The 12,012-nt window shown below is 41.5% G+C and overlaps 1 protein-coding gene across 1 annotated transcript; it reads right to left on the reverse strand.

The window, feature by feature from the left end:
- Positions 1-187: 187 nt before the first annotated feature.
- Positions 188-8,576, reverse strand: slc22a21 (solute carrier family 22 member 21). Its single transcript, XM_041952376.1, has 10 exons — positions 8,178-8,576; positions 7,410-7,513; positions 6,539-6,693; positions 6,259-6,430; positions 5,521-5,647; positions 3,485-3,582; positions 1,872-2,086; positions 1,447-1,629; positions 713-848; positions 188-272 (listed from the first exon to the last, which is right to left on the reverse strand). The coding sequence occupies exons 1-10, from the start codon at positions 8,574-8,576 to the stop codon at positions 188-190; spliced, it is 1,674 nt and encodes a 557-aa protein (XP_041808310.1).
- Between the last annotated feature and the right edge of the window lie 3,436 nt (positions 8,577-12,012).

Below are 12,012 nucleotides of genomic sequence, written 5' to 3' on the forward strand. Positions count from 1 at the left end.
TCTCATTTCACAGTATTTTGACTTTTACTCCAGTTTTGTGAAGCGCCATTATACTATCTGAATTACTGCCATGTTCCTTGGTCCTGTTGAAGTCACATTATTTCACAAATCCAGTGACGACATGGGACAGAGACACAATGTGTGTCCAATCATTCGCCTCCAGCCGGATAACAGAGCTGCTCCTTGTTCAGGGGACAACAGGAGACTTCCTCTCAGCAGTGCGTTCCTTTTCCTCTGTCTGTGTGAGCGTATAAGGTGTCTTCTGACAACATCTAGAGCACAAAAACACAGAGGCACGGTTAAAGTAATGACTCCCGGAACGATGCTGTCCAGCTCTGTTTTCAAACTTAATGTAGCTGAAATTAGTGGGCAGCTAAAGCTGCGAGTAGTTACTTGTTAAGCAGCTGCAGCTTCATCGTTTTATGTTTAGTTGAGCTGAACTTTAAAACAGTCAAAGGGCAAATGTTTTTGTGCTTGTGACAGTACAGTTAATCATTTCTGTTCATCAAAGCAGGCACTTGAACAACTAATAAACCAGATCTGAGTAGGAGAGTATTTGACAGTAGAAAATAAAACCAGACAAACTGACTGAAACTAAGCAAAAATCCACCTAGACATTGAGAACTGTACAAAAATATAAACTAATGACCAATCCAAATCTCCCATGACACTGTTCTTTTGGATGCTTCATGACAGGGAGGTGTGGTTTTACCCGGGGAAGTGTTGCATGTGAGTGATGGTGTCAGGCAGAGGCATTCCATAGCTCTCAGGCAGCAGGAGACTCAGCAACCCCGTTAGAGCCGTAAGGCTTCCCATGAGGATGTAAGGCAGTGAAATGGAATAGCTTCCTGTGGCAGCACATCAAATGAGGCAGGAGACAGTGAAGAACAACCCCAGCTACAATGGTTACCGTAGAGCAGTTAAAAACAAAAGTTGGAGAGACTTAAAGAAGTCTGATGTGTCTACATCAGTAGTTTAAATCCAATCCACTAAATCTTGAAAGAAACTTTGGGATTTTCAGCAGACTGTTCTGTCTGATCTGAGTGCTAATCAAGCCTGCTTTTATGTTTTTGTTCAGCTTTGTTCTTGTTGTTTTGTTTCTGTAGAGGCACCAGCTTCTTGTTAGCCTCTTATTTCAAACAGTGTTGGTGCAACTCAGTTGGGAGAAAAACAGCTTTTTCTTAGCAGTGCATCCAAAAAATGCCATTCACTTCTGTGTATGGGAAAACATATCAGATGAGTAAAAGTCCCAGGTACTATGGAAGTGAAGGAAATAAAGTTGGAACTAAAAGTCTCTTTTCAACAAGTTTCATTCACAGAAACGTTACCAAATACATGGGATGAGTGCAACAGTATAGAAGTTGCTGTTGCACTTATCCCACAGTGATTAACGCTGACAGCCTGTTAATATGAGTGAACTCACTGTACTTTAGGCAGTGTCCTTACTTAGGTAAATGAAGTATGGGGCGATGATGCTGCCTATTCTGGAGGCCATCGAGCAGGCGCCCACAGCAGTATTCCTCAGTACAGTTGGGTAGAGCTCTGCAGTGTAGGCATACACGATAGCAAATGCCGTCGTCACCGCAAACTTCCCCATCATCTCAAGGGTTATGGCGAGATAAATCAGGTCTAGAGGGAATAAAGCATTATATTGTTAGGTAACATGTAAGTCATTAGTTTAACAAGCTGGGCATTCAAACAAGTCCTGCTTGGTAAAATGAAAGGGGACTGCCTATGTTAAATGGTATATCTGCATGTCTGTATCTGCTTGCATGTGAACAAGTGAACAGGTTTTTGCATCTGAGCACATGTTGGTACATAAAGCAACAACACTCAAGGCAATAATAATCAAGTGTTAAAAAGTGTCATACTTGCTGGTATGAGCTGTATGAAGAGTAGAAACAATCCTCCCATGAAGAGGGTTGAGAAAAGACTGAGTCGTCTGGAACACCAGCGAAACATAATCCATGACAAAGTGTAGGCTGGCATCTCTACTACAGCCGACAGGAAACAGTTGAAGTACGCATTACCGTGAAGGTTCGCTGTATTCAGGGAAAGAGCGAAGTAGGCGATGGTCAAGGTGTTCCTGTGGGGATATAGTCGAGAATAAATATCAAAGTAGATGGTGTTGATTTTTCATTATTATTATCCTGTGTTGCTCTATGGGCTGACACTACAGTGTAATCAGAAACATAATGAAACTTGTGAATACTGTATTTCCTCAAACAGTGAACTGGGCCTTTATTTGACGCAGGCTTGTTTTAGAAGCAGGCCCTTATTTCTGATTTCCTCTGTTTGATAAGTATAATTGGTCATATTTTAAACAAAGCCTTGTTCTGATCCACTTCCTTTTGCCCTGTTAAAGTTTGAGTGGTTAGGAACATTTCATAACAGGCTTTTATTGTGAAATATTTGCAGGAACGTGTTGCAATGCTGCTCGTGTGTTGTAGAAACCACATTGACTTGCATGGCTTACAGCACTGGAAATGTAGCTACTACAAAATACAGTTCGGCTGAGACGTCAGCAGACAGACACCCGACTTAAATTACACTTTAGATGAGTAATCCAGGACAACAAGATGTTGAAAATAGTTGGTGATCATGTCAGTTTTTAAAGTGAAGAATAACGCAATTATAGTATGTTTCAGCTCATTCTTTCGGTTTTTTGGTTTAAGTTTTTCTCTTATGGTTCACACTTATTATAGAGTTGTGTTTTGGCTGCAGTAGGCTGCTGTGTTCAGCTCTGAAAACCCACTGCACACTACCTGGTCGACAAGGAGGGTTTCAAGTGTCTCAATAATAAGTTAAGAAGAAGGAAAAGCTTTGGTGCTTAGGGAGCTTTGGTGATGAATATTAACCCTCAAATTAAGTTTAATACTGACCGTAACAAAACAGGTCCAAGGTCTTTGGTGAGACCTCTGACCACGTCTCTGGTAAAAATCCAAAAGCTAGTTCTTCAGAGGCAGTTTTTTCTCTGATAGTTTTTTCCCTCTGGCAGTTAATTAAGCTGTAATGATGGGCATTTAGATCAGAATAAAAAAAAAAACATTTTGTTGTTTGCATCCTTTATTTTTTTGACTGTATAAAGTTCTTCAACTGCAGAAAAAATTGATATTCAACTTGAAGCTTATTCACCTATGACCGACTAACAACTTGTTTCCCAATGAAACAAATATCTGAATGTTTTCAGACTTGAGAAAGAATTGAGCACAGGAAAAATACAGGCATACTGTGCAGTTACATAAAACCTGACTCTGTCCTTAGTTGTAGGCTTCACAGCATCTGACAGGTCATTATTTGTTGTTAGTGAAATGGGCTGACACATGGTCAAAGGCGATGCATGAACAGGCTGAAGATGTGAGAATGTGTGTTTCTTAAAAGTGTGTACAGTACAGTACAGTGCATGTGTGTGCTTATGTGTGTATTAGTGTGTGCAGGGTCACTGCACTGAATGTAGAGGTCAGGTGGGACAGCAGGGACTCACCAGACCAGCCACAGCGTGACAGAGATCCAGCGGATGTTCCGAGAACGGAGCAGGTCACAGATGTTGTGAGCCCTCCTCCTTTCAGATTGAAGTTCTTTCTGTGGGGCAGCGGAGCACGTGGAACAACAAACACTTAACAAGCAGAGCCATCAGTCTGGAAATAATTTCATTAGAGAGAAGCATGTGAATGCGTGGCCACCTGCTGAGTGAACACATGCATGTGCTTGTGTGCACACATTTTGTACCCAAAAGTCCGGGTCAGGATTAATAGAGGCAAAAGTTGAATGTGCAGTGAGAGTCTATATTAGCTGATAGGTAACAAGAAACTGCAGTACAGAAACCAGGTTTGAGGTCATTTAGAGACAGTGTCAGACTTTGTCCACCAGAGAGCACTGCTTTATTTCTACACTGTGAAATGTCCTGATTGGTATCCACCTTTGGTCACAATTCTTTAACAAGTCAAAGGGATTCCTGTGAAAATTGTATAAATTAAAATTACTATCAGCCAATACTTCATGTTCAGATTTTTTAAACTCTCAGATATTGTTTTTGTATTGCCCTAAAACGTCCAGTCAGGCTGGTTGGACATACAGAAGGAAAACAGCACCACCTCATCTAGTCTGTTGCCAGTTTCCAGCAGTGAGCAAAAGGCAAAACAAAGTTGTACAAATTACAGGCTTTATCAAGAATGTAAAAAAAAAAAAAAGTTCCTATATATATATAAAAAAAAAAGGCAACATTTAAAACATGCATGCATGAACAGAGCTGGACTGTTGAGGGAACTGTATAGCCTGAATGTCTAGAAACTGTGTTAATCATTCAAAGTGATGATTTAACAACCAACACTTTCTGACCCGTGCAGCAGGTCCATTGTGTCTGGCTTTCAAGCAACCAAGTGTCTACACAGAGGAAAAGTCATCAGTGAGGCAATTTTGTTTCTAGAAGAAAGTTCACGGGTCAAAGTTCACGTGTCAGAGAGGCCAGCTGGATGGTGTTTGAGGTGAGGGAAGAGCAACACCCACTTCAATATATAGCTGCTTTTTAATTTTGACTGACAACACTTCTCACTGTAAATCCATATATTTTCATTATAAAAAGCTTTTTGCTTTTGCTTTTGCTTTGCTTTTTTTTTTTTTTGATTGCCCCATTCCTAATTTTTTGCAAAATTTGGTAAACATGCATAAAAATGTCACAAATATACTGCACAGCAACATGAGTACCATAACAATAAAGAAGAGCTGGTATCTAAATGTCATTCATTCGCCTCAGTGGAGCTCACTTTGTAATTGAGGGAGACTTCCTTCAACCTTATGGCTGAAGGCTAGGCGTTCTGGCAGATTATTTTAGCCACAGAGGGATGGCTAAATCTTAGCACAGTCTCTGTCAGATGCCATCCAGACTAGTGTGTGCAGTATAGTAAATGATTACATTGCACCAAGCAGTGAACCACAAAAGTTCATGCTCATTCACAGGCCAAAAGAAAGCCAATCTACAAGAAAGCTGGAATCAGCAGGCGGATAGGTAAGAAATGAGTAATGATTTGGTTCTAAAGGTTAAAGAGTAGAAAAACATTTTAATTTCTATCTAGCTTTAGTTTCGTTCTGACTCTTCCAGTGCAATGCTGATAACCTGAAATAAATGAAACACCATATTTCTAATGTGTTCCCACGGTCTTTTGAGCTTCATCTGTGAACCTAAATGTGGATTTTCATTGAGCAGGAGAGCTGTAACATCTGGGCAGCCAGAAATCATCTTCAAGCAGGTGTGGTGCACTCAAGTTTCAAGAGAAGGCCAAGAGTAACTTTAGAAGCATTTACAGGAAATCCCAGAGGGGAGGCACATTTGTCTTCCCAAAAGTATGTTAAACAAAAGTTCAAATGATTTTTAACAGTGAAAAATATAAATCACCCCATGACAAACTAACCTCCCTCCCATCCTCCAACAACTTCAACACCTGTGTAACTATGATCTGACTACATTGTTCACCTACATCTGTTTACTCACTTACGGGCGCAGATTTTTCAGTGAGATCTCACCTGCAAGGCACCAAAGATGACGGGCGGAGGCTCGATTTTGTTTCTCTTAGCAGCATCTCTCATTATGGCGTCAGCCTCTTCTACTCTTCCCTGAGAGAGCAGCCAGCGAGGAGACTCTGGGATGTACCTGCCTCATTACACAGCAGAGGTTAAAACCCCCAGAACATGGGAAAGCAGGCTGCACAGCAAAAGTGCTATTAAGGCTTTTCTTTCTCCTTATTTTCTTTCATTATAAAGCTCCAATGTGTGCCTCCAAAAAAAGTAAAACCTGCCAAACACTAGCTGTATGCCTTCAGTAAAGCTATAGGCCAGTGCTGTTTGACTGGCAACACATACATAACTTTAAAATGTAATTAGGATTATTTTTATTAGTGATTAATCTGATGATTATTTCATTTGTTTAGTCTATAAATTGTAAAACAGACAAAAAAAATGTGAAAAATGTTTGTATTTCTTTAAATTTCCGGAAAAATATTCACTTAACTTTAAAAGAAGACTGAAAAGGAAGAAAAACACTCACATTTGCCAGGACAACTTCATCTTTGACATTTTGTCTCAAATATGGCTTTAACATCAAAATAGATCTATGTGAAATAAACTGCTTCTCAATTACCAATTGACTGATTGCTTTCGTTCTAAAAAAAAAAAAAAAAGGTGCAAATCCATCGATCCGGATAGTCATTAATATAGAGTTTGAATAAAAAAAAAAAAAAAACCCACACAGACACACCCACCTACCACCAGAGAGGCACACTGAGGAAGCCGGGCAGGGAGAGGCCGAGGAGGAGCATCCTCCAGTCTCTGATGAAGAAAGCAAACAGCGGCAGCAGCATGTAGCCCAGTCCAAAGAAAAGAGTCACACCAGCGGTGGAGTAAATTGTCCGAACACGTTGGCCTAATATCTCAGTTCCTTGACACAAGAGAACGGGGGTCAACACACCAGGAATGAATTACAGTGTTTTGCATTGTCAGGAGCAAGTTAGCGACTGAATACATATGAGAATGAAGGTAAAGGTACCGAGCACGAACGCAGCCACATAATTGGAGATTTGTCCCACGCCGACAACAAAGAAGACGGCGCAGAACATGGTCCAGGATGGAGAGAAGACCTGGATGAATGTGAACACTGTCTGGACTGCCATGGTGACAAACAACACAATTTTTCTCCCATACCTGAAAATGATAAACAGCACAGGTTAAAGATCAAGTAAAACATGCTGAGTTCATGGGAGGGTCAACCAACCTAATCTCACTGCTCTCATTAACCTTGTTTCCAGCAGCAGGGGAGCGAGGGGGGGTGACGTGCAGCAGAGGGTCCAGGCTGGAATCAAGCCTGAGCCGCTGCAGTACGGACTCAGCTTTGATTCATACCAGGTGAGCTACCAGGGCGCCCATGCATTCTTCTTGTTGCAACTACATTACCCACAATGCAGCTCTGTCGCTGAATAGTTTGCTTTGAGATTCGGGTGTGTTATGCTAGTAGCAGCTAATGTAGCCTCAAGCCGCCAACCTCAAGCAGAGATGAGGAGCGGGCTGCAGAGGTCTGGCAACTTCACAAAATCCCGGATTTTTTTTTCTTTTTCAAACATGCCCTTACTGGCCCCACCTGCACCGACTCAAGTGACATCACCTGAGGTCATTTGTCAGATTGTGTGCAGTTCCCTCTGCAGCCACAAAAGGCTTTATGCCACTTCTTGCAACAATGCAAAGAAAAAAGTCGTTGCAAAGCCTTTTTCAGCCATCCACATTCCTATTACGTCCTAATGAGTTGTACCTGATTTAATTCAGAATGCAACATTTCTTAACATTAATTTTATTAATTCACATATATATTCATTTTTATAACCAGAAAACTAGGCATGTGTTGAGTGACATCTTTCGTCCACAACCTGTCAGAGAGCTGTCCCGAAATAAAGGAGCCGGTGAGAACTCCACAGAAGAAGAGAGAGGAAGTCAACGGGTTCTTCCACCTGTCTTCACACACCAGGTCCCACTGCAAAAAAAAAAACAAAAAAAAAAAACACATGCCTGGTCCAGGTCAGAGTACACCAAGTAGTGTCGAGCCCTGAAGTTAAAATTTCTTAGCAAGAAAAACATTCCACACAGAACCAACTCTAATAGGAAAAAATAAGAACAATTTGGGATTGCAATAAATAATCCTAACTATTACATTTATATCAAACTGAGTAGAATAAAAAAAAATATTCAGACAGTTTCAAACTCCATTCTTATGTTCAAACATGTATCTAATGAGGGTGGACGAAATATTAGAAACATCTGCGTTACCTTATTTAAAAAAGTTTCTAATTTGTGATATCTGCAGATTCGAGCATTTTTAGTTATCTAGAAAAGATAATATAAATAAAAATCTATTCTGACATAAATGTAATTTTTGTAGATAATCTCAGTGAGTACTTAAACTCACCCATCTCACTCAAATACCTTCTGACAGCTACGTAAAGAAGTCAGTTATTCAGTGCAGCCTTTCTGTTTTAGTGGCTTTGCACTCAGTAAGTATCAGCCTGTTCTGTTAAAAGCATGCTTTGAGCCTGCATGTTTCCTGTAGAAGGTAACACCATCATATCAAGTCATTCTCACTCATCATGGAAGCAGCTGCAGCCTCCTCCTGAACGGAGGACCAGCGCAGGTATACAGACCTCAGTCACGATGGTCGAAACGTACACGCTGCGGTCATACTCCCACCCGTCCAGGCAGTCCTCTGTTGCCACGTTAGACAGGTTCACATCAACACCGGGCAGCAAGCCCCTGTCCGAGAAACTCACTATTTCTTCTAGTTTGTATCTGGAGCACTTGCTGGGCGCCAGCGCGCCGCTTTGCGTGTCCTCCTCCAGCGGGATGCTGCTGTTCTTCCACGCGGCGGTGAGGTTGACGTGCGCCGGGATGAGGCAGCGGTGGGCCGGCGTGTCGGCGAGGAACACGATGGACAGGCCGGTGAAACCGTTCGGGATGATGGTCAGACAGAGGAGGAAAAACACCTGCTGCTGGAAACGTCCCCATTCCCCGAGGAAGCCGGTTGCGGTGTCATAGTCGGTCATGGTGGTGGCTGCTTTACGCGCGGGGCGCACAGAGTGTGCCAGAGTTAAAAGCAGACGCGAGTGAGGGACTTTGGAGTGGGCATTTCAAAAGCAGTGGTTTTGTTTCAGCCATAGAATCATCCCACCCACCCTAAATTAACTGACCTTTAAAGGAACAACACGAGATCCAAATTTAGGCTCAACCAAAACACAAGATTAAAGTCGCTTATTACTCCCAAAATAATCCTCTGGCCTGATATTACAGTTCTTACTGCAATAGACCTGAAGTTCACACTGTAATAAAATACTTTTTTATGGTGTTAAATGTTTGTTTGCAGCATTACCACAATAAGACAATAATGCACATTTGACAAACATCCATGTCAAAATATTATATGTGTGATAGGACATTTATTTACCCTTCCTTATTAGTGTTCCATGATGAAAGCGTGGAATATAGCTTAAAGTGTGCCCATCTTCATCCTGTCATCATCTTCTTCATAAAAGATGAAGCCGAATTGAATAATTAGAATGCTCATACTTACATACATGCAGCCTTATATGCAGTGTCTGCTTGTATTTGCTATTAGTGATCTATTTACAGCTAACGTAGCGTGGAAGCAACATCTCAGCCCCTCCATATTATCTCCTCCAACAATGCACTGCAAACAATACAAAATAAACATAAATTTGATCATATTTAAAGCTGAATAACCTCCTGGTGTGAGATGACTTGTTATTCGTCTGTGGTGTAAAATTAAAGCAATGAGTGGCATCACCATGCAGGCATGTTCTGAAGCTCCAGCTGGAGGCGCTACAAAACTTGTTTTAATCCAGACAGGCGTATCAAAGAGCATCAAAACACAAATTGATGTGTTGGAGAAGTCCGTCATCGTGCCTCAGAGGGAGAGGGAGTCCAGCAGATGCAGCCTCTCTCTCCTACGCTGCCCATAACCACGTGATTTTCCACGCGTCCTATTTGCCTCACAAGACACTGATGCACTCTGTACCCTTTTATCTCTGCGATGACAACAGAGACAATTTATCTTTGATCCAAGGTCAGAAGACAAAGCCTTGTTTTTCTCTTGATACAACTTCTTAAAGGTCTCCCGCCTCCCTTCCCAGACCAGCGGACACTGACGTCGGCCTGTCCAGTGCCTCTTTACCTCCCACACACGGGTGACAGGAGAGAGCCAGAACACTGCCATCATTTCCTCAACAGCTCATAACATGATACTTTAAAGGAACAGTTTGACATTTTGGGAAACACACTAATGCACTTGATGTAAACTAGATGAGAAGGTTGATACCACTCACAGGTCTGTCCTGTAAATATTAGCGAGGCTAGAAACCTCGTAGAAACTGGAAAACAGGGGGAAGCAGCCATCTTCGCTCTGTCTCATGGGCATAAAATCCAGCTGCAGCACCTCTAGAGCACATCTTGTTTGGTTAATCCCTGCAAAAACTAAAGTGATAACATGATGACCCATTAAATAAAGCTGGATATAATTTGTTAATCAGTGAGCTTTTGAGGTGTATGATCAGATCAATCACTTATCAAATATATGTCAGATTAAACATGATCGACGTGAACTGCTGTTTGGAATGTAGACCACTCTTAGTTGTGGTATGTGGCCTGATCTGAGCCTGCGTGGCCACGCAGGGCCACGTAGGGTCAGATCAGGAAGAGATGAACCAGAGGTGGTAATGTTTGAGGGGCTATTAGGACATAAATCTTTTATAGACGTAGATAGATTGTCCAAAGGAGAACATTCATCAGTGGGGCAATGCCCAGAGCATGATCTGGTCTTTGAGATAAGAAAGATGTGGGTGGAGTTAGACAGAATGCCATGCTATATATGGTGTCGTCTGTATGTTAAGGGCAGAGTTTTCTGATCTGACCCTGAAGCTCTCTTAGATGGCCGGCATCTGATCTGATACTGCTTGTTCATAAAGTTGTCTTTGACTCAAGCTGGTATCAGCAGAGTTCTTCCTGCACCATCACCACACCACTGCTCAGCAGGACCTGGCTGATAAACATCACTTTAGAGGAGCTGGAAGGTGGATGTTGTCACTCTCGGACAGAGATTGGCTATTCAGTCTTTGTGCTAAGCTAAGCTAACTGGCTGCTGCCTGTAGCGTTACACTCAACAGACAGTTATTTGTTATCAGTCTTCTCATCTAAGTCTCCACCAGTGTGTTTCCCCAAAACATTTGTTGTGGAAAAATTTCCCAGTCTGCCTATAGAGAGCCAAACAAACCACTCTGGAAAGCAAGTAGCATGCACAAAGTGTTTAATCTCTATAGAGAGGAGACACAGCCACAGAACCACACGGCAGTAAGCAGTTCAGAGTTGTGCTCCCTGAACAGATGTTTTCACCCCATTTTTATATTCTGACAAGCCTTTGGTCTCAGCAGTACTGGTTTAACAGATGGCAACAGAAAAACAGTTGTCTGCAATAAAACTTGATGATGTCCTGTTCTCATGAATTTACAGTTAGGTGTGATAACATCAGGTCATTTACTTTGGCACCCTGGGGGTTACTTGCAGTGGGTCACAACAACAAATCCACCAGGACATCCTCTAGTCAATATAACAGTAAAACAGCTAAGACTACAGATCAACTATATAAACTAGGAAAACAAAATGTATAGAAACATTCAAAAATTCCATCACACATTCATTTGACAACTGGCAGTAGAACATCAACAAAGAAAGGTTTCTCTAAAACAAGCTGAGCTGAGTTCGTTTTTAATATTATGTCCAGTTCCAGCTGATATTTAGTTTTAAGCAGCAGGGACACTGACAATGTTGTTGCTGTCAGTTTTGTCCATATTTTATATAATTCCATGCAGATAAAAAAAAACATCCTCCAATACTTTCACCAGAACAAATTATTAGTAGTGCCTGTGTAATATATTCAGACCAAAGTTAGGTTAGGAAGGTTAGGTTCACAGATTGTTTATATTCGTGTCAATCAGTAAAATCTCTTCATGTCATTTGATTTAGGTATATGATTGTTTCTCCGTGTCTGGGGAAAATGACCATGGTTTACTTTAAACAATGCTTCAGGCTTACAAACCCGCCATACTTACATACTGTATGCGCTGATGCCGTTTGCGTGTTCTGCTTACATGTCACATGGTGGGAAGTCACTTTCTCTCACAGTCATTAAAACCATTACAGATTGTGTAAACCATGACCTCGGTGATTGTTTTACATGCTGTGGAAGTGCAAGTTAATGATTACACACAGGCTCGTTTCCAGCTTTGATGTGAAAGTGAGGGAAGTGCTGTCTCCTGCATTGTTTAAAATTAAACAGGCAGTTACAGTATTGGGGTGTTTCCCTTTATATTCACATATGTGTTAGGACCAAATGATCAAATGAATAACTTCAGTAGTAGTGAATGCACCATCTGTTAACCATCTAAAATATGTGTTAAAGACTTGTCAAAT

The sequence above is a fragment of the Chelmon rostratus genome, chromosome 14, assembly GCF_017976325.1.
Source record: "Chelmon rostratus isolate fCheRos1 chromosome 14, fCheRos1.pri, whole genome shotgun sequence".
In the NCBI taxonomy this organism is placed as follows: domain Eukaryota; kingdom Metazoa; phylum Chordata; class Actinopteri; order Chaetodontiformes; family Chaetodontidae; genus Chelmon; species Chelmon rostratus.